Raw genomic sequence first — 22239 nt, 5'->3', positions numbered from 1 at the left:
TCAAACTACATAGACTTGATCCTAGGCCAAGTTTTTTTTTTTATTTTTACATGTGGATTAAAGGGGTAATTTAAGTATTATTAAAAGGTCAATTAATTTTATACAATTTATTTTGGGTAACATTCTTATAAATAAATATTGTGAGATGCCTAATATTTTTTATACATACAATTGACCTTCAAACCCTTATTGCAAATCATTTTTTTATTATACAGTTTTTTAAAGTTTTTTAAAAAAATTTGATAGTGACTACCATTTTCTTACATCTATCAATTTCCCTCTTCGAGAAAGTCACGGGTGCAACAGTAAATATTTATCTTGTTCAGAAAAAAGGATAAAACTCCACCTCAACTTTCCAGTGTGTGGTGGCATATATCTTTTACCATTAATTTATTCAAGTTACTCACGTGACCAAATCTCTATGTTATTCCCATAGTATGCATGTTCTGATGTTCACACGTACGGTTACATACATTGATTAGATTTTGTACCATAATTAAAAAGTTTAGTTGGAAAGAGCATTTATTCTAGTGGAACCTGGACATTTTAAGGAGACCTCAAAATAAACTTTATTGAATCCTCTATATTCATGCATTATTGGACTATTTGGAAGAGATAAATATACACAAAAGAATTTGATTATGTATGATGTGCACATTTCATTATTACATTCATCATCTCTTTTCTACTTATCTTTTCCCCAATACAAAATACATTCATTAGTGAGTGTTGGGTGTTTATATATTATAAATGTACGGTATTTGGATAGCAACATGTGATGATCTTGAACTTTTTCAAATTGACCAAATAATTAATAGGAGTCAAATACAATAATATATAATAAGCAATTGAATGGGCTATCGAACAGGGAGGTAAACTTGAATTAAAATTTCACATTATATATATATATATATATATTAATCAACTATACCAAAAAGAAAATCCCGTATCAAAATAATGATAGAAGTTAGTGAAAATCTCGGGACCTGTTCTTGAATTTAAAGGAGTTAACTTCCCTCCTCCCACTAACAATGTCTCCTCTTATCCTCCTTTTATCTTTCTTATTATATTCTTAAATTTCAACTTTAATGGTTGCAATTTAACATACTATAAAATTATTATTGTTATTATATTAAATAATAAATTTATTTTTAAGAGTAAGTAATAATGTTATTATTATAATATTAAATTTATACTATAAAATTTAACATTTTAAATTTATTTTATTTAATGATAGGAGGAGAGCAGGAGGAATAAGCATTGGATCATACCTAGTAGGAGCAAGCCAACTCTAAATTGAAATCTATATAAACAAAACACCAACAATATGTTGGATGATACTCCTCCCAACTATCTCCAGAATTAAACTCACCAAATTAAAATGGCTCCAATTTCTAAACGCTGTATTCTCTGTTTCACAGTATTTATCCTTTCAAGTTCTTTTTCCATATTCCTCGTCAAAGCAACCAAACTTGGTTTTACTGTGGACCTCTTACACCGTGATTCACCACTATCTCCATTATATGATAACTCCACAACACCATTCCAGAAAATGCACTATGCTTTACGTCGATCAGCCAAGCGCCTGAACCACTTCTTCCCCAATAATAATAACATTTCTGTAGAAACAATCGAAGATGATCCTGAAGCTGACATTAATGTCTCTGGATTCGAATACTTAATGACATATTCGTTAGGCACACCAGAATTTGAAACTCGTGGGTTTGCTGACACAGGTAGTGATCTTGTTTGGTTACAATGCTTGCCATGTCAGTCATGTTACCCACAAGACATTGATAAATTCGATCCCTTAGATTCCTCGTCTCATGTGAACGTCAGATGTCTCTCCCAACGTTGTGATTCTGCGCGGAATTCGGTATCCAAACTCTCTTGTGACTCTGATATGTGCAAATACAAACAAACGTATGGTGATAGAGTTTCAGTTTCAGAGGGAATCATCAGCTATGACACACTCTCACTTGGTTCTGCAAGTGGTGGGAAAGTGAGATTTCCTAGGTTTACGTTTGGATGTGGGTATAACAATAAGGGAAAATTTTCTCGTCGGACTTCTGGTATCATTGGCCTTGGAAGAGGTCCATTATCATTAGTCTCACAACTCAGTCCCTCCATTGAAGGCAGATTCTCGTACTGTTTAGTTCCATCGTTCGAGTCTTATTCTGGTAAACTGAAATTTGGTCAGAACGCTGTCGTTTCTGGACCTGGTGTTGTCTCCACTCGTTTGGTATCAAGATTGTTGCCACCATCTCACTATTACCTTACTTTGGAAGCAATGACCGTTGGAAACAAAAGATTACAGTTGACATCAGGTGATTAATATTTGATTTTCTTACATTTCGTTTGATAAAATTTTGTTCTTGAGAAAATATCACCTCAAGTCCCTATACTTTAGTCATATTTCGTTTTTAGTCCATATAGTTTATTTTTGTGGTTTTCCATCCCTTTTGTTTGCTCAATATGAAATGTTACGTTAGTCAAAACAACATTATAATAATACTGAGATGAAGTTAATGTACAATTAACCCATTAGACGACTATGGAAAAAACATACTGACGTGAAAAAAATTTTAAAAATTGTCTGATAAAAAAATTAGTTTTATTAAAAAAAAACAGAAAAAGAAATTCTACTGATTTTCTTAAGATGAGGGAGAAGGGTATCAAATAAGCATAAGACTACATGGTATTTTTTAAAAAATATAGGGACTACATGAGTTAAAAACAAGACCCGATTAAAATATATGGACGTCCTAAACAATTAAAGTTGGTGTAAGTTATAGCAATTTTCATCACTTAAACAAGCGATTGAGAGAAGTTTACCATTTGCTTTTAGTATTTTGGGAGATAGTCTGTATTGTCAGTAAAATCTAATTTTCTGTGCAATCAAAAAATGCTATAAGGACCTGGAGTGATATTTTTCTTTTTTTTTAAATTTTTTATTGCAAATTTAGTGCTTTCAGGCTCTTTTTTTTTAATTATTTGAACACTATTTATGTTTCGTTACATAAATATGAAGTGACGGAGGGCAATATAATCATCGATTCCGGGACAACACTTACATTCTTACCATTAGATTTTTACGTTGAATTGGAAGCTGAGGTGGCAGCAGTGGTGGACCAGAGATTAAACCGGGCGCGAGACCCGTACGGTTTTTTAGAGCTATGTTATGAAACGGACCGGGTTGAGAATGTTGGGGGTCCCACCATAACGGTTCATTTTAGAGGTGCTGATGTGCGGTTAGAAGCAGTGAATATGTTCGTTATGGTGAATTATAACGTGGCATGCTTTGCTTTCAAAGATGCCTCATCACAAGTTGTTTATGGGAATGTGGCTCAGTTGAACTTCTTGGTTGGCTATGACCTTCTAAACAATCTTCTTTCCTTCAAGCCTGCGGATTGTACCACACTCTCTGATCCATAACAACACTTGATTTTATTATTACATTTTTTTATTTTGAATAGAAAATATGACTTTCAATAAAAAAAAAATTATAAAGCAGATAATTTATAAGATGTGTGTGTACTATGTATGTGTATATTCAGATTAAAAGTAAAGGAAAATGATAATTATGAACCTTGTAAAAATATTAAGGCAAAACGGCCATAGTCTTTATTTGTAATTAAAATATTTTTTAATTATTGAAATAACTAATAAAAGGTCACTTATGAATTTAAGAAAAGTTGAATGTAAAAATATGGAAAAGCAATCGTAAATGAATAGATAATTTATGAATACATATATATCATCACTTGTAATTTAGAGACAACCACTTGTGAATTTGAGGAAAGTTACTTTGTAAATGGATATTTAAAAAATATGATAGGGTCTCTAAATTATTAATTTACAATTAAAATTATTCATATTCATTCATAACTGCTACTCCATATATTTATATATAATATTCTTTGAATTTTTACAACTAATTTTCTCTAAATCATAAGTGATGCATAAATTCACGAGACAATCTATTTATTTGTAACTAAATTTTCACAAATTTATTAGTGGCCTTCCTAAAATTCACAAGCAACTTATATCCTTAAATTTAAAAGTGATGATATATAAATTCATAAAACTAATTATCTATTCATAATTGACATTTTATTGATTCACAATTAATATTAGTTAAATTCATAACTAACTTCATTTAAATTTATGAGTCACATTCCATTGATTTTAATAAATTATTAGTTGATTACAAATAAAGATCATGATTCTTTAATTTGTTCTATGACATTTCAATAATTTGAAGTCTTCAATTATTATTAATGCATTCACAAAGTTTGTAATGCTCTTTTTCCCTAAAAATAATGAATATACGGACAAAATTTGAAAAAAAAAAGTGTAAATTTTTTTTCTAGGAATTAGGATAAAAACTCAACAACAACTTTACAACTTTAGATGTGCTGAGGCTTATCATCAATTCATTCAATTCAATCATTGAACCATATCCTCAAGATATAATTTCCTAACTACTTATGCTTACATTTATTCTAGTGGCTAGCATCTGTCATTTTAAGAGAACCTCAAAATTAGTAGATTGGATCCTACCTCTACATTCATGTATTTGTTGTACATTCGGATAAGAGAAAAAGAGAGACTCAAAAGAACATAATTGTATATATGTATGTATGGGTAAATCCATATGTGTGTGTAAACAAATAGGGAATAATGGATTGTATATATACTCATCCTCTCATCTATCTCCAAAATTAAACTCATCACCAAAATGGCTCTATCCTCAAAACCCTTATTCTCCGTCTCACAATCTTCATCCTTTCAAGTACTTTTGTCATAGTCTTCACCAAGGCAGCAAAACTTGGGTTCACTATGGATCTCATACACCGTGATTCACCACTTTCTCCACTGTACGATAATTCCACAACACCATACCAGAAAATGCACTATGCTCTACGTCGATCCGCCAAGCGCTTGAACTATTTCTCCCCAAATAACAATGTTTCTACAGAAACAAACCATGATGACGATCCTGAAGCAGACATTAATGTCTCTGGAAGAGAATACTTGATGACATATTCCATAGGCACCCCAGAATTCCAAACTCGCGGATTCGCTGACACAGGAAGTGACCTTGTTTGGTTACAGTGCTTGCCATGTCAATCATGTTTCCCACAAGAAGCTGATAAATTCAATCCCTTAAATTCATACACTCACATTAACGTTTTGTGTGATTCCCAACGATGCGAATCTGCAAGACGATCGGTAAGCAAACAGTCTTGTGATCAGTCTAATGTTTGCAGATACTTTGAGAAATATGGAGGTGGGTCAACTTCAGAGGGAATCATCAGCCATGACACACTAACACTTGGATCTACAAGTGGTGGAAAAGTGAGATTTACAAGATTTACATTTGGATGTGGGTATAACAATAATGAAAAGTTTTCAAGAAAGACTTCTGGTATTGTTGGCCTCGGACGAGGACCATTATCATTAGTCTCACAAATAAGCTCTTTCATTGATGGCTACTTCTCGTACTGTTTAGTTCCACCATTTGTGGCTTCTTCTGTTAAATTGAAATTTGGTCAGAGTGCTTTATTTTCTGGACCTGATGTTGTATCTACTCCTTTGGTCTCCAAATGGCCACCAACTTACTATTACTTGACCTTGGAAGCAATGAGTGTGGCAGGCAAAAGAATACGGATGCCATCAGGTGATGATTCATTCAATGATATTAAATTTTGTGCTCTAGGATGACTTGACCCCTAGTTGACTCACACTTGACATATATTAACATTTTATTTAAGGGTTAAATGACAAATTTGCTACCAAACTATAAGTTCAAGAGTATATAGGATTCTAAACTCGTTTTTTATATAATATTCTTTTTCAATTTTTGAAAACGATACAACGTTATTTCTATTATTAACAAAAGTTAACTTGACCATTAATTTATTAGAAAATAATATAAAAGAATCTCAAAAATTACAGAAAAGGACAAAAAAATTGTCATTTTTTAATGATTTTTCGGTTCCTTGTCTGTAATTTTTTTTATCATTTTCTGTAATATTTGACATCATTTTTTGTGATTTTCTGGTTAATAAATGAATAAAGTTAACTTTTATAATCAGTACGAGTGATATTGCATCATTTTTAAAAGTTAAAATGAAACATTATACTAAAAATAAATTTAGGATCCCAGAATTGAAGCTCCTAAATTTATAGTTTAAGATTCAATTTGCCTTTTTAATGATTTGTTTAATGTTATCTGTTGCTTTTTAATTTATCTTTTGCTAGCTTAGTATGCTTTGAGAATAATGAGGAATAATTCACATATGAAGGGACGGAGGGCAACATAGTAATTGACTCTGGGACAACAGTGACTTACTTGCCGCGAGATTTTTACACTGAACTTAAAGCAGAGGTTTCAATAGTGATGGACCAAAGATCAAATCGTGCTTTTCACCCACTTGGTGACCTTTGTTATGAGACACAAAGGATTGAGGATGTTGGAGCTCCCATCATTACTGCTCATTTTAAAGGTGCAGATGTACTGCTAGATGCAATCAACACATTCATTATGGTGGATTATGAAGTGGCTTGCTTTTCTTTCAAAGATACTTCAGATATTGCTATTTATGGGAATGTGGCTCAGTTGAACTTCTTGATTGGGCATGACCTTCAGAAGAATCTTGTTTCTTTCAAGCCTGCGGATTGTACAAAGCTCTCTTATCTATGAGAAGAACAACTTGGTTTCTCTCTCTCTCTCTCTCTCTCTCTCTGTGTGTACTGTAAACAACTTCAACGTTCTTGTTTGCTCTTTTAATCTTCGTCTTCTTTCATCTTCCTCTTTGTCGTCATCCTCCTTTTTCTCCAAGTCTTGTGTGTTTTCTCTTCTACTGTTAATTAGCTAATTAAGATCACCCTTAAATTTCAAGTCATTCATGGCCCGCCTGGTTCCTCAATAATATTTATTCCCAGCTCCTGCCTTAATTTTGACTCTTGGCTTAAAAGTCGGTTCTGAACGGTTCAACCCTTAAGGGGCCTGACTTTATGAAACAACGTTTTTTTTTAGATGTAATCTTCAAGTTATTTTATTTACATGATATGCTCAGTTGCTTACATTGATCATATTATACAGTGTCACCTCAAATTTGTTAATTGAATCTCTTACATTCACGCATACATTTAAAAAGAAAGATATATAATATTTTGATTCTATGTACATATGAGGCCTATATGTTATCAATACATTCATAATCACTTTGTGTATAAAAGTATATTTCTGAATGCATTATCTACATTATTGTTTTGTGAATGTAGGGGGACAACATTGCAAAATTTAATGGTATTCATGAACTTTTTACAATGGAGAAAATGTTTAATTAGTGCCAAATGGTAAAATTTAAAAAACGAATGGTCTCGTAATTGTAGTTTAGTATCAAAATTAAATCAACCAATGTAGGACTCCAAAGTAAATGAGATTAGTTCTCACAAGTCACAGCTTGAGTTTTTTCATCTTAAATGCTAGAACATGAGATGACCTTCCTTAAATGAAATCATCTAAAAAATATGAAATATTATTCTCTATAGAGATCTTCCCTGTACAGTTTTTTAATGCAACTACAGGTTTGAATGTGATCATTCTTTTAAAGTATACACTGAATTCCCCATACCCCATATATTAGAATTAAAAATAAAATATTCTCTAGATATATCTAACAAAGCTATATTGTTTATAAGTTGTGATAACATTCCTTATTTTTGAGCTCCACGCAACGTACAAGACTCAATATTTAAGTTGAGACAAAAACAATATATGCCTTGAAATAGTATTACCATTTTTTCAACTTCTCCTAGTATTTTAAATCATATACGTTTTTTTTTATGTTTAAATGTCCCTGAGAATAATACAATGGCCAGGTTAATTAATTATTCACTCAGGGATTATAAGTACTCCCTACAACGTATCTTCAGTTTTAAATTTAATTTATTTTACATTTGTTTAAAAAAGGGACATCTTATTCTATATATAGTTGTATATATATATATATATATATATATATATATATAAAAACTAACACCTCATACCTCAACTATATCTCCAAAACACCTCATCGAAGCGGTCTCATCTTCTAAACCCTATATTCTGGTCTCTTTCACAATCTTTATCCTTTCAAGTACTTTTACCACATTCCACATAAAATCAACCAAACTTGGTTTCACTGTAGACCTCATTCAACGTGATTCACCACTAATGATTATTTTTTGTGTCAATCATTATTAGTTTTTAAAAAATTAAACGTAATATATTAATATTTGAAAATATTTTATAAGCATTTAAAATATACTATCATGATATTTTCTGTTGATAAAACTATAATTAATAGGGATTAGATTAGAGTGCTAAAAAAATACTTTATAATTAATTAAAAGACTTAAATAAAATATTGTATAAAGTTAAAGGATTAACGTGCATACACTTTTGGCCATGACATATATGTCATGACTTTATATATACCAAATTAATTGGTGCAGTAAACTTGGAAAGAAAACAAAAACAAAAAGAATATTAATAGTGATAAAATGTGCCCGCATTTATTTGTGTCTTTATATTTGTCCTTTTCTAGTGTTTATTATTTTTCCTTGGATATATTAATTTTGGTCATTCATTCTCCATCCAAGTTGCTTATTCTTTTTTTCATTTCAGCAAATTCCACTCCTTTTATTGATATGCTTACTATAATTATAATTTCTATTAATATTATAGTTAGTTCATTCGATACTTCCATGCATGTTTAATTTTCTAATTTCCTTGTTGTTCATTACACCAATACATAGTAAAACAAAATTATAAATCATTTTGTTAATTACATACATTTTCACTCATTATGCATTTAGTGGAATAGTAAACATGATAGGCTAACTTAACTAGAGACTATCGCAGATGAGGGCAACACAGTGATTGATTCTGGAACAACAATCTTGTTACTGCCGAAAGATTTTTCTCCGAAGTGGAATCAGAAGTGGCAGAAAATATCCAATTAGATCGAACTTCAAATCCAAGCAATCTAAATTTCAGTCTTTGCTATGAATCAGGAAGCGTTGAAACCTTCGAGTTTCCCATTATTACTCTTCATTTTAATGGCGACGCCGATGTCGTGTTGAGTCCACATAATATTTTCTTTGCGGTTACTCCAAGTGTAGTGTGCTTTGCTTTTCAAGCCATGTCAAGTGATGGTGCAGCACTTATAGGGAACGTAGCTCAAATAGACTTCTTGGTTGGCTACGATCTTCACAATAATATCATTTTTTTTTTTGGTAATATTCACAATAATATCATTTCATTCAAGCCGATGGATTGCTCCAACCAGCCCTAATGATCATTGATTGCATGTCTTTTACGTTCATCCGTGGAGAGGATTATCTCAAATATCACTATTATAAAACAGACTTGCAGAAATGCCCTTAACAAAGCGCTTACATGTAAAAATGTTCTTGAAAATTAAAGTGAAACATTTCAGAGCACTTATATTTAAATTCTCTGAAAAAAAAAACATGACCTACTGTAGCACTTATTTTAATAAACACTTCAATAGGCATTTTATATTCTAATATTCTAACTAAAAATTATATCGGAACGCTTCTATGCAAAAGTGCTCTTATAAACTGTCATATCATAGTGCTTTGTTAAAGGAACCCAACTTAAAATAAGATAGAGGCGTCCTAAAAGTGGTCTTATCTGAATGCAGAAACGCATTACAATTCATTGAATCAACATTTGATTCTTCTTACATTCTTCTTACATTCCAAGTCAACTTACAGTTTGTGTTAGAGAGTCTTGCCCTTACTATTTTTAGAATTTCATTTGAACAGTAACAAATTGGGATGAAGAAAAAAAAAATCACACTAACATTTTTACAATAGTCTACAATTTTAAATTTTCAGATGAAATTTTAACAATTTAAATATTTTTTATGCAAAATTATAATAATAATTTAATGGTAATAAAATCAAACAATCTAATGGTAATCAAAAGAAAATGAGAGGAAGGGAAAAGGAAAGGCTCTCTCCTTACAGAGAGCCAGCTACAGTCTACAAATAAATAGCGCAATGCTGCATTAATTTTGTGGGAGCAGCATACAATTTATAAATTATCACCTACAATTTCGCTACTACTTGAATATACCTTCCAAAATAAATAGAAATTGAAAAAAAAAACATATAAATAAGAGGAAAAAAGATGGTGTTTATTCAAGTAATAGGCCAGCATAAAGGCAAACATTCTCAAGGCTTCCACAACTTCATTGTACCATCGTCACTATAAGTTGCCACGAGATTCCTATGAGGATGATGTGTCACGCCTATAACTTCCTTCTCATGGACCTGCCAATGGCCATAGAAAAAGAGAAATATTAAGATATCTCTCTCGCACAAACACTACTTTGACAGCGTGTAACCAGAACACAAGAAAAGAAAAACCAACCCAAGGATTAAATAGTTGCGTGATCATTTTAACCAAATTGTACCATCGAGTTGATTCACATAGAATGCATAAAAGAACCCTTCAGCACCACCCTAACAGCTTCAATGCTTAACATCAAGAAAGGTCTGCTGCGTCCAATTCTAGTTTAACATGTACACGCTAATATTTCAAAACTAGCGGCAATGTTGTCATTTCTTATCAGTTAACCATTAGTGTAGGTTGGCCTTTTCTTTCTTTTCTTTTTTTGGACCCAGCGTTTACTTTTAAAAAATGACAACATTGCACTAATTTTGAATGATTATATGCTACATTGCTCCACAATTTTCCTTAAGATGCCATAGCTTCTCTGGAAATACTCCTAAAAGTAAAAATGCACTTTAACCCTATATACAAAATCTATAGTAATATAAAAACTATATACAATCCACCAAAAAATAAATATACACTATATATAAGCCTTGAATATTGCAACACTACATACACTATATTCAAGCCTTGAGCATTGCAACTCTTTCCTGTGGCAGAAACATATCTAGCCTCATGTTAAATTTATATCCCCACTTTAACACCAGCCCTCAATTTAAAACTTGAAGTGGCAACTACTAGCATCTATTTGATCCGCACAAGTAGACATGCTGATTAAAATAAATCAACACCACCACCACCACCAACAACAACAACAAAGTAAAAGATACCTTCATTAGATGTTCCAATTTGCCAGATTGATAGCTGAAGCAGTACATGTTCCTGAATTTTATTTGCAGATAACATGAGAGAATAAAACAACGTTGAATTAAACGAAATAACTGAGAATCAGAATGATAAGGGGAGGATAACTCAATTGAAAGTATTCATAACCAGTTTTTCGAAAGAAGAGGTCAGAAGGAGCTCCCTTCCCACCATAACAGTGATAAAATTATCATTTTGAGAAAGTAAAGAGCAGACAAAGCTCTGGAGTGTAAAAAAGATATAGAATTATGAATCATAAGTTGGGCTCCATAAGATTCTTTATCTATTTATTTACCTAATTTACTTTTTTTTTTTTTAACCAAATCACTCTATAAGATTCAATAAACATCATTGTGTATGAAATTGCATGAAGGAACAAGTTTATCAAACATATATCTGAAAGTACCTATCTTCACCAACACAGTATATCCATTCCCCTTTAGGTGAAACACAAGCTGCAACAAAGTCTCCACCTTCTCTCTTACCAGATGAGAAACTCTTCACGACCTACACCAATATGAGGGGGAAAAAAAAGAAAAAGTATGCTAAGAAGAATAGAATATAAGAGGTGTCTATAAGATTCTACAACTATTCATTCTTTTGAAATTGAAGAGAAACATTTTTATCATTTTTCAAGTAGAGCAATAACTTGTTCGAACTGGCAGTTGGTAAAATAGATGAATAACAAGAAATTCTTGCGTGCTCCAAGTACCACCTCATTGGTGCACTTTCTCAATAAAAGTACACCAACTCAATAAATACAAGGCCACAGGTCAGGATGTGTCAATTTTTTAATATAAAATATTTTTATCATATCTCTTCAGAAACACTTCCACTCTCATATCCTCTCTCCCATTTTCCAATGCACTTCTCTCACATTTTGTCTCTCTTCTTTATTCTTCAACATCCATGTCCTCCCCTCCCTTTTTAGACTGACTCTCCTTTCTCATTTTCCTCCTCTCCCTTTTTTGAGGTGCATTACAGATGGGAGAAAGAATGACTGCAAGAGTTGCTTAAAAGAAAATAATAAACATATTATAAATTAAAAAATGACTAACATCTGGACTTATATTTATCGAATTGGTATATTTCTATCAGAGAGTGCATAAATGAGGTGGTACTCATGTGGTACCTAAGAATTTCTCTGAATAACAGCAGTTATAGGATTAAGGACAAGGTTGGAAAAAGGAGCATTTGGAACTAGATATCTACCAACATGAAAATGCAAAATCATAAATTTAGTCTTCTCACACAACATTTATAAAAAAAATAAAAATGGGAAAACATTGTCATCAGTCTTAGCTCTAGTACTGAAAGACAGTGAGTGGAGAAAAAAATACGATGTTGGATGTATACCTGCCCTTGAAGGGTCATGATGTATATTGAAGATGTTTTATTACATACAACAATGTGATCGGTATTCTTTGGGAAAATATGAACAGAGTTAACAGATGCATCACCTCCCTGCCAGTACAAAAGGAACCAGATATTAGGCAGAATACATTTGCAGGAAAAATGAGTGTGCAAAACTTAATAACAAAGACACACAATGACATTATTATCTTAAGACTTGCCCTTAAAGGAGGTGGCGGCTTAAAAGTTTGTATGCAATCTGTAGACTTCAAATCCCAGACCTACAAATAAAGAGAAAACAAGTTATTTCTCACTAACTAAGGACGGCAAAAAGCACACGTCCCTTGTATGTTCTGAAGTGATGACCTTGATTGTACAATCACTGGAGGCAGTTACAACACGGCTTCCATCACTTGTGAAAATTGCATCATTCACATAAGATGTATGGCCACGAAACTCTTTCAATAGTTTGCCAGATTTTAGGCCATGGATTCTAAATGTCAAGAAAACAATTGCACTAAGTAGCTGTTAAACATCTTTAGTGAACTATCTTATACAACAGCGACATCATTGTTGACCCATGAATAAGAATTTGTTAGTTTTATATAGATAGGCATTATAAAGATAAAAAATTAATGAACTATCCGTAAAGGCATAAATCATTGATAGTTACGGCAATATAATAAAGTGGGGTGGGACAACTGAAGAGAAGTGTATCTGATCTAAGATGACAAAATAAAAGCAGCAGCAACAGAAGTCCCGTTTATGAGGGTAGATAATTTGTGAAATAATAATCTGAATTTTTATGTTATCCATGGAAACATTATTCTGTCGGCAGGAGAGCTTGGAAAATTTTTTCATTGTTTGGAATGGTAGCACAAAGTAAAATCCCGTATGACTTGGGTTTAAAGGCGTTTCCAAACTGATACATGACAAGAAACAATGATTACCTACCACTTTCTAGCTTTTCGCACCAATTTTCAAAAATAAAGTCAGAATTCATCGTTGGCCATGGCCAGGTTTCAAAAATAGACCCATCACTGCCTGATAAGAAATTTAATTTGACTTAAGAAACAGGGAGGATTGAATTTACTACTGTAAAGCCATTAATGAACTGATAAAATGTTGGTAGATCTTTGACCTTGAAAAATAGCAATGGGTGAAGACTCAGACCCATTAATAGTTCATATCACGGAAGTTAGGAAAATTGTCAAAATGAAACCTTGCCGTGCTGTCAAATGAAGTACTTAATAGCTGGCTTCCATCGCGAGAGAAGGAAATACTTGTGACACCCTGGGAATGAGCACGTTCAAGACGCCGCAAACATTGACCAGTCCTTATACGCCAAACCTAGAATGACATAAAATTACTAGATTTAAATGTTTCACATATTAACAATTCAAAGGATCACAATATTAACAACGTTGAATACTGGCAACTGGACATTGAAATAAACAGAAGGAATCACAAAATGTAGATACATCCAGAATGAGAAAGTGGGATCAGTTATTACAAGAAATGCGAGTCTTTCATGGCATTACAGTATAAAGTTAGCAGAAATAATACGCTGCTCATGTTAGAACGTACAACATTGTCCTAGTTAGTTATTTAATTTTATAAAGATTAGAGCTGGAGATTATGGGTTATGCTAAGATCCCTAACAGCTCTTTTTTCTGTGAGTTCCCATTTATTTTAGCTTTTGTTTCCCTTGCTCCATTTCTCAGTTTTCAGAGCAGAGATTAGGAGCTATGTATTAAGCCGTTTTCAGATTGTAGGTGTCATTGAATGCTCTCCTACCTCTATATGTGTACTCACATAGCGCCACAAATTGAACTAGTTTCAGATCCATGTTTCGATCTTTTTGCACCATATTTCATCAAGTACATCACTGTAATTTTCATAACTTATTTAACTTAGAGACAGGGGTAATTACCAGTTTGCAATATGTTAAATGAATGAATCGTGCATTAAGATGACTATCTTCCTATCAAATCTAGTAACAGCACGCTATAGCTTGCAGCACTGCCATGTGAGTAGCATTACAATGTTCATATAAGCTCCATTACAGCTTTGCTATAGCAGCTATTTTTGTGTAACTGCATTTCACACAACATTATAACCAGGGCAAAAGCAACAATTGAAGTGATCTTACAAAGGCTACCATGGGATAATCAGCATTGACTGATTTTTGTTTACCATAAAAGGAGCACAAGATGAAGGCCTCCTGCCTGCTCTTGATATAGTTGATGAAACAAATAAAAACCTCTAAAAACAATGAGGAAACTAAGGCAAAGCTAAATGATGGTCATTATGATATTATTACACTTAAATGAAGCGGAATTTTAGATATATTATAGGATAAAGCTTAGGCTCAAGAAGTTTGCAAGAAATTTTGGCTAAAAAAACAAAAATCAAAAACAGAACTTTGCAAAAAATTGATGCATTTTATGATTAAAGTATTTAACGCAATTTTTGCCTGATTATTATGCTGTTATAGATCTTTCTACTTTTTTATGCGATTTTTATTTTCAAAATGTATTAATGATTATCAGTCATACTTTGATTTTCTAAATAAATTATGGGTGCGTTGAAGTGTATGTTACATGTACATGCACTATTCATGATTAAGAACACAAATGAAACAAACATATAGATGCAAGAATTTTTATTTAAAAGATGCTGGCTCTTAACGTAATCAACAAGTGGTACTCACTTTAATCTTGCCATCTTGTGATCCAGAGGCTAGCATCTCAGAGTCTCTGCTAAAATCTACACAAAGTACTGCGTCATCATGCATCATGAATATTTCCTGCAATCTCTTAGCACATCAGAATTCAGAAATGCTCATGGCTAAGGAATAGATTTAATGGTACAGAATAGAAAACTTCATTTATAGGCCAGAGAATAATGCTAACTTAGCATGTCAAATCCTTCCTCCCAATCATAATTTTTAATAATATATATATATATAGAAGGAGAGAGAGAGCATCAAAATATAGCTTCCAACTAAAGAATAAGAGACCCATTTGCAAGAAGATGATGTGATACGTGTGTCCATTTATAAATACAACACTAGGCTTAAGTAAGAGCCAACAAATTAATTGTTCCAGATAAACTAGCTAGACTAGATAGAGAGAGAGAGAGAGAGAGAGAGAGAGCATCAAAAATACAACTTGCAATCATAGAAATTCCTTTACAAGTAAAGAGTGTCATTGCATATGTTTATAATATCGCAAATGTATCTTGAAGCATCTTTGACTTGGCGCAACAAATCAACTGTTCTCAACGATGGGAAATTGAAGAGGTAACCCAGGCAAAGAAGATTATAGATATTTTGATTATATGTATTTTATTATATTATATTTTAGTGAATTCTTTAATAAAGGTATTTAGCGTTTCCTTTGCTTTAAGTAAAATTAGGTAATCTTCTATTTAGGTAGAAATTATTATATTTTCTGTTGTTGAATTTGGGGTTTCATAAATAGCCCTCGGATTATTTTCTTTGTAGGCCTCAGAATTATCATTGGGAATTTTGCAGACAAACACTCCAAGTGTGTAAAAGCCATGGAAAGGGTGCAGAACCTCACATGACTAAGTGAAAAACTGATAATATGGGCAAGATATTGAAGAAGGTAAAAGAAGTTTAATTTTAAAAATATAACTTACGTCAGCCTGGTACTGGAGATCTTTCTTCAGCTTTCCACTAATGTAATCCCATACCTACAGATAACAAGATTCCAGAAATCAGAACGAAAGCACATGATTACTAAAAGTTTTCATTAAAAATATTTTACCACAACGTGTACCTCAATAAATCCATCAACTGAGCAAGAGACAAGAAACTGCCCATCCGGTGAAAAGCGAGCACATTCTGCATGACTTTTCGTGCCAAACTATAGAAGAACACAAGCAAGCACAAAATTATTGGATTATAAGCCCTTCAGCATGACAAGAAAGAGGGGAATTAATGAATACTGATTTTTCACATGTAGGGTCAAAGCAAACGTATTGATAGAAATCAAGCCCACTGCACTGTGTTTCACTTATCATTAATTATTTTGTCATTTAGTATTTTGCCATTTTTATTTAGCATTTCTCTTATTTTATTCTGATTAGAGTTAATGCTTGATTTACCCACTCAGCTTGTCTCATACACTCGCTGAGTAATATATGTAATTCACTGCTCTAAATAATGTATCGAGTAATATTCCCCTGTTTTGATCTGATAAAAAAAAAAAAAAAAGGTTCACAAACAATGCAGCATTGGCATGAATTATACCTTTATTGTATGAGAAATAGTTGTTGGATACATGTCATCCACATCTTGTTTCATAGCAGCCGTCCCACGAAACAAGTCAAACTGTGTTCCAGGAGGAAGTAACCCTGAAAGTCACAAAGAAAAGCATAAAACCATCTAGGGATAAATACTATTATAAGTTAAGCAATATAGCACCATCAAGTTATCACCTTTACAACCCAAGCATGGAAAATTTAGGCATCCCAAAGCATCAAAAAGAGTATTTGTATCTACTTATTTAAATTCAGCATGATAATTGAAAAAATGTACAATTGAATTCATTATTTGCGCCTTTAAGAAATGAACAAATGCCCATATTGTAGATGTGCCAGAAACGAAGGAAATTAAAGAAAACAGTGATTGCAGATGCAACCAGAATTCAAGCAAAATATCGCAAGCATAAACCATCTTCGTTTCAGACAAAAGTGTCATAGAAAGTAAGTTAATGCAGAATTGATCTGTCCGCAGAGATACACCTTGATGCTGCTGCCACTTCAAAGCCTGACCAATTAGAGCCATTAATCGGGAAGGTGGCACTACAGTAACTTCAGCAGCAAGAGCTGTAAAAAGCAACGAAGAAGAAAAACTCAGTTGTTTGAAGTAGAAGCTAGCCTCAGTAATAAGTACTTGAACAATAACAAAGGAGCAAAAATGGAAAATTCACCAGGTCTAGTTTGTCCTAAAGAATATATCTTCTTCACAATTATACTATGATGGCCTTCACCAATACACCTCTGAGGAAAAACTCCAACCTCACATCACTATAATAATATGAAATAACAGGAAGGAAAAAGTCTCTCAACAAATCCCATTTCAGTGTACCTAACACCTTACTAACTTGGATAAATGGATAAATTAGACTAGCATATCAAAACGCCCCAACTGTGAGGTATTATATCGCCAGGGTATGCAAGGACAAGGTGAATTGATGTCTTAACTGTCTTATCAAGGGACCCATGATAGTTAGCCCAGCACTCAGGCTAAGGGTCCAGGCACACAAGGCACAGAGCATCATTATGGCAGCATGATAGTTTTGGAAACCCACTTCAAAAGTCATGGTTGGCCAGGTGCACAATAACAATTGCCTGCCTCAAGTGTCCTATCAAGTTCCTGTACTATTTGATGAGAGACTAAGCACAGTGCCCGTACATAGTGGCAGTGCCATGTTCTCAACCAAGCAGACATACCAACAAATGCACTCTGGGACAGTTCACTTGACCTTAACACTAGTCAGAACTTTATGCAAGTAACCCTTGTAAAAACTGCCGACGGACCAGCTTCAATATCATTGATGAGCACATAAGGAACAGCCAGGAAACCCATCTCAAAAGCCATGGCAGGTAAGGCATAGAATTACCTGCCTTGGGATACCCCATGAGTACTCATACCACTTAACAAGGGACTAAACATAATTCTTCATTTTTCAAAAGCCAGTTTTCACTTCTAAATTAAAAATCTTAAAATACAACTCAACAGGAAGAGAATCTGAAACAGTATATCCACCACCAATCAAGGGGAAAACATTTTTTTTTTCAATCAAGATGGATATATTTATTATCATTGCAACCATAAAATCAATATCATCACTAAGCACAGTAACTACAAAGAATGTAGGAGAATACCTTGGGCAATTTGCGCACGTCGCTTCTCTTTTGTTGAATCTTGATAAGCCTATTACATAAACAAAATTCTTTTTCATAAAAAGGAACAAACAACATGGGATCATGGATTCAAAACATGTCACTCTACAGACCAGAGCACAAAAAGATGCCAAATTTTCTTCACATAGAATTTATTAATTGATTATTGGTGAAGACAATGACCCATAAGCTACTTAAATTACAAGCTGAAAAAATGGGACATATTAGGATTTAGCAATATGGTACTTCTATGTTTACATAGGACTGCTATAATGCATAACAAACATCTGAGCATATTCAAAATATGATGCTCATACAGCATGTAAAACATAAAGAGTAATGAAACTTATACACCATGTAATAAGAAAACATGAATGCACACATTAACAATTCCGGCAGACAATATACCATTTAAAAAAAAAAAATTGGAAACTCACGTTTTCAGCAGATATAGGGATATTACTTGTTCCCTTACTTAAATAATTATTTCACTTAGCTAACAAGTATGGTCCCAATAATTAAGAACGTTTTATCTTAATACAAGTCCACATGATCTCAAATTCAATCATAAATTTTAGCATATAATATTGAATATTGATATTAATAAGCTTATCCTTAGCAACAGGAGTATTAATCTGAACTGTTAGAAAAACGAATAACAGAAAGTAGCTTCCAACCTCATTAGGATCAAAATATGTTCTGACAAGGAGATGTTCAAGCCGCAAATATCTTTCAGGTTGTTCTTGTTTCATGACACCCATCACCTGTGTTTGCCGTAGAATTGCACGAGCAGTATCCAGTTCTCGAAGTTCAATCATTTCCAATACAATCTGCAAACATTTGAATGAAGATTGAGACATTTGTTATCAGAATCAAATATATGGAAGTAGACTTTTACTGACATCCAAGGACAAAGATGCCAACAAATCGCCTCACAAAAGTAAAGACTTCTCTATATGTTCTGCTCAATAGACTTTATCTCCCTCCCATCCCAACCCCCCTCCCTCTCTACAAGAATGAAGAAATCAATAATCAAACCTTCTTTTCCTTATTCAGATTTTCTATAGCTTCCCTGGAATGTATTTCCAAACAACATCAATTTTCACTTCGTCCAGCTTAAAATGTAGCTCTCTATGTTCGCTTAAGCTCATTCTTCACTGTTATCATATGGATCAGGCTTATGTTATGTGTTCCTTGCACATGTATGATGAACTATGCATAGTCCAACCTTAGTCATCTATAAAGAAGATAGATGAGGAGACTTAAGTCAGTTACTCATTATCTTTTTTTCTCTTTCTACTCACATATGAAAAGAGATCTTCACACATAGTTAAATTGTTTTGACAGTCGAACACCAGTAACATGGAAAAATGGAACACTTTGCGCTATAAAACAATCTTGCTAAGGTTTGAAGTGTAAGACAATTTGATTCCTTTGGTTTTTTTTTTTTTTTAACCATTTGGACTTGGGAAAGAAGATTAGCAATGCTAGAAAGTATTGGGCTCAAATGGGGTCCTTAAAATATTGCAAATATCAGAGGTGCAAGGTTGTCATTTTATAGATCTCCACACTAGATTAACATGGGTAAATTTTGTTACAGAGAGATCAAAAGTTGAAGGTCCTTCAAAACTTTCACAAACTAATCCAAACCAGATTCCATGCTTCAATTCGTATTTTCAGAGTGGTTACTACCCTTGACTACCAAATCCAGCATGGGATTCTTCATCAAAGTTAATGCATTATTGCTCCCCACCCCCCAGCACGCACGTGAATAGGAGCAACCTAAGTGATCTATGAGATGCCTTCAAGGATTTGAAATTTACATCACTCCATAAAAAGTTTCATAAAAGTTTCCAGGAATAAAAAAGCTAAACTACATAAAAGGTTAAAAAAAAAAAAGGAACATATCTAAAAGATTAATTTCCAATTTTCCATAGATTCAACTAGGTAATACTGACCAAAATTCTTATCACACTCAGTTATCTTGTTCAGAAACGCCCTTATTAAATTATTCCACTGAGAATCTGTCCCTAGAGGAAAACATGTATCCATCTTTGAACAACATCTTGTCAAGGATTACAAGTCTCTGGTCTAGTTATATTTCTTTGCCTCACCAACAGACATCATTAGACTTCAGTTTGTTTGCTCTCCAACAGCACAAGACATCTTTTCCAACGTTCCTTTTAGTCAAATTAAATTATCTTAATCGTTTCTGCGCAACAAAAGTGAAGCTATTTGGCACCAGTATTTCTGCCTTGCATGTAAACTTTCCTCCCTCCCCCTCTCACATTTTAAGGTTCTCCAACCACTACAGCGCTACTTTCTTTGCTTTAACTCCCACTTTCTTGCCCTCCGTCCTTTAAACCCACCCGACAATTTCGCTCAAACTCAGTGTCCAACTAAAACTTCTCAAAAGAATGACAGGTTTTTGTGGCATTAACTAGATAGAAAGTCAATAGAAATCATTTAAATTTGTGATAAAGCCACTGGGGATTTACAACTCGTTAATCAATTAAACTAACACGCAACATACCTGCTCATACAAATCCTCCAATTTATTCCTGGGAAGCTTAAGTTGAGCCACTTGAGGCAGTATTGCATCCCACCTTCCACTATTAATATCAGCAACAAACGTCTCAATGCTGTCTACAGTATTCAAAGAAACCTGACACTCATTCTGCAGAGTCTGAAATGTCTGGTGCAGGGAGTTTTCTTTGCAAAACTGGAGGACGATTTTGATGACACTGCAAAAATTGTTCTCACGTAATTGAAAACAAATAAAGTAACAAATTGACAGAAGCCTAAATTATTCGTGGGATGATAATGAAATTCGTGCATATTCAGAAAACGAAACTCACTCTCGTGCTTCGATTTCGAGAGTAGACATAACTTCTACAGTTCAGATAGGTCCACGGTTCAATGCAGAACCAGAGAGCGAGTGAGTAGGGTTTTACTGTCAACTATCACGGAGGCTTAGGTCGTTTGGTTAGCCGCGGAGGGAGTGAACAGTAGCCAAGTCGGGAGAGTCGTTTCTCGTCTATGAAAGCCACACCTCACACCTGGCTCCCAAATAAGTCTAGGGCAGGGCGTTAATTCGCTGTGATCGTAAGACGAGCTTTCTTTCCAATCTCGTTAAATCTCATCTTCACTGTTAGAAATAATAATAAAACCTAAGGAGTTGTTTGGTTTTTACTTTAAAAAAAGAAAAAACTTTAAAATTTTATTTGAATCAGTGTTTTAAATTTAATTATTTCAAAAATTATTCTTATTTTTATTTGAATAAATTAGTCTACTAGCCATAAAAAAATTTGTGACTAAAAAATATGACCCAAATTTTTAAATAATTAAAAGTATGGCTGATTTATATTAATATATAAAAAATTTATTATTAAAATTTGATTAATTGAACTTTTACAAATATAGCTTGTGTTACACAAACTAAAGAAATAATTCAATATTTATTATATTTTATATTATGATCAATTTTTTATATTTATTAATAATAAATAGTTGCATATCAATGAAAAATTCTTTATAAATTTTCAAATTTTTTATAATAAATTCATTGTATATTAATGATAAATCTTATATATTAATTATAAATCACTTTTATATCAATCTACATCGCTTATACTCCCAAAATTTCAAAAAGTTGGTATATATTTTTTTGATACAAACTTTTTTGGGCCAATGAATCAATTTATCCTTTGAAAATTTATAAGAAGTTTATTACTTATATACAATATATTATTGACAAATATAAT

The 22239-nt window shown here is 32.9% G+C and overlaps 3 protein-coding genes across 3 annotated transcripts; 2 read left to right on the top strand and 1 right to left on the bottom strand.

Moving 5' to 3' along the window:
- The first annotated feature begins 1381 nt into the window (after positions 1 to 1381).
- Positions 1382 to 3435, top strand: LOC129313870 (aspartic proteinase CDR1-like). The gene is made up of 2 exons (XM_054957269.1): positions 1382 to 2327; positions 3032 to 3435. The coding sequence occupies exons 1-2, from the start codon at positions 1382 to 1384 to the stop codon at positions 3433 to 3435; spliced, it is 1350 nt and encodes a 449-aa protein (XP_054813244.1).
- Positions 3436 to 4740: 1305 nt separating this feature from the next.
- On the top strand, positions 4741 to 9350 carry LOC129313869 (aspartic proteinase CDR1-like; the record flags this gene model as incomplete). Its single annotated transcript, XM_054957268.1, has 3 exons — positions 4741 to 5683; positions 6312 to 6686; positions 8986 to 9350. Coding segments are annotated over 3 exons (1683 nt in total), but the record flags the coding sequence as incomplete, so codon positions are not given.
- Positions 9351 to 10013: 663 nt separating this feature from the next.
- Positions 10014 to 21594, bottom strand: LOC129314486 (suppressor of mec-8 and unc-52 protein homolog 1). Its single transcript, XM_054957932.1, has 16 exons — positions 21334 to 21594; positions 21009 to 21219; positions 19153 to 19305; positions 18458 to 18506; positions 17312 to 17395; positions 16818 to 16921; positions 16345 to 16431; positions 16205 to 16258; positions 15252 to 15347; positions 13761 to 13888; positions 12905 to 13031; positions 12756 to 12819; positions 12542 to 12645; positions 11592 to 11692; positions 11152 to 11203; positions 10014 to 10356 (listed from the first exon to the last, which is right to left on the bottom strand). Exons 1-16 carry the CDS (start codon positions 21360 to 21362, stop codon positions 10258 to 10260), a joined length of 1542 nt encoding a protein of 513 aa, XP_054813907.1. The 5' UTR covers positions 21363 to 21594; the 3' UTR covers positions 10014 to 10257.
- Between the last annotated feature and the right edge of the window lie 645 nt (positions 21595 to 22239).

This window comes from Prosopis cineraria, unplaced genomic scaffold (genome assembly GCF_029017545.1).
Source record: "Prosopis cineraria cultivar Desert tree isolate PC_DT_omini unplaced genomic scaffold, ASM2901754v1 PC6, whole genome shotgun sequence".
NCBI lineage: Eukaryota > Viridiplantae > Streptophyta > Magnoliopsida > Fabales > Fabaceae > Prosopis > Prosopis cineraria.
Note: the sequence above shows the minus strand (reverse complement) of the source record. Positions and strands in the feature narration are given on the sequence as shown.

Coding starts and splice junctions, on each gene's coding strand:
- LOC129313870 (XM_054957269.1), top strand. CDS start 1,382: ATGGCTCCAATTTCTAAACGCTGTATTCTCTGTTTCACAGTATTTATC. Junction 2,328..3,031: donor AAGATTACAGTTGACATCAG/GTGATTAATATT, acceptor ATAAATATGAAG/TGACGGAGGGCAATATAATC.
- LOC129314486 (XM_054957932.1), bottom strand. CDS start 21,362: ATGTCTACTCTCGAAATCGAAGCACGAGA. Junction 18,507..19,152: donor CATATTTTGATCCTAATGAG/GTTGGAAGCTAC, acceptor TTTATGTAATAG/GCTTATCAAGATTCAACAAA. Junction 13,889..15,251: donor CACAAGATGGCAAGATTAAA/GTGAGTACCACT, acceptor ATGTCATTCTAG/GTTTGGCGTATAAGGACTGG.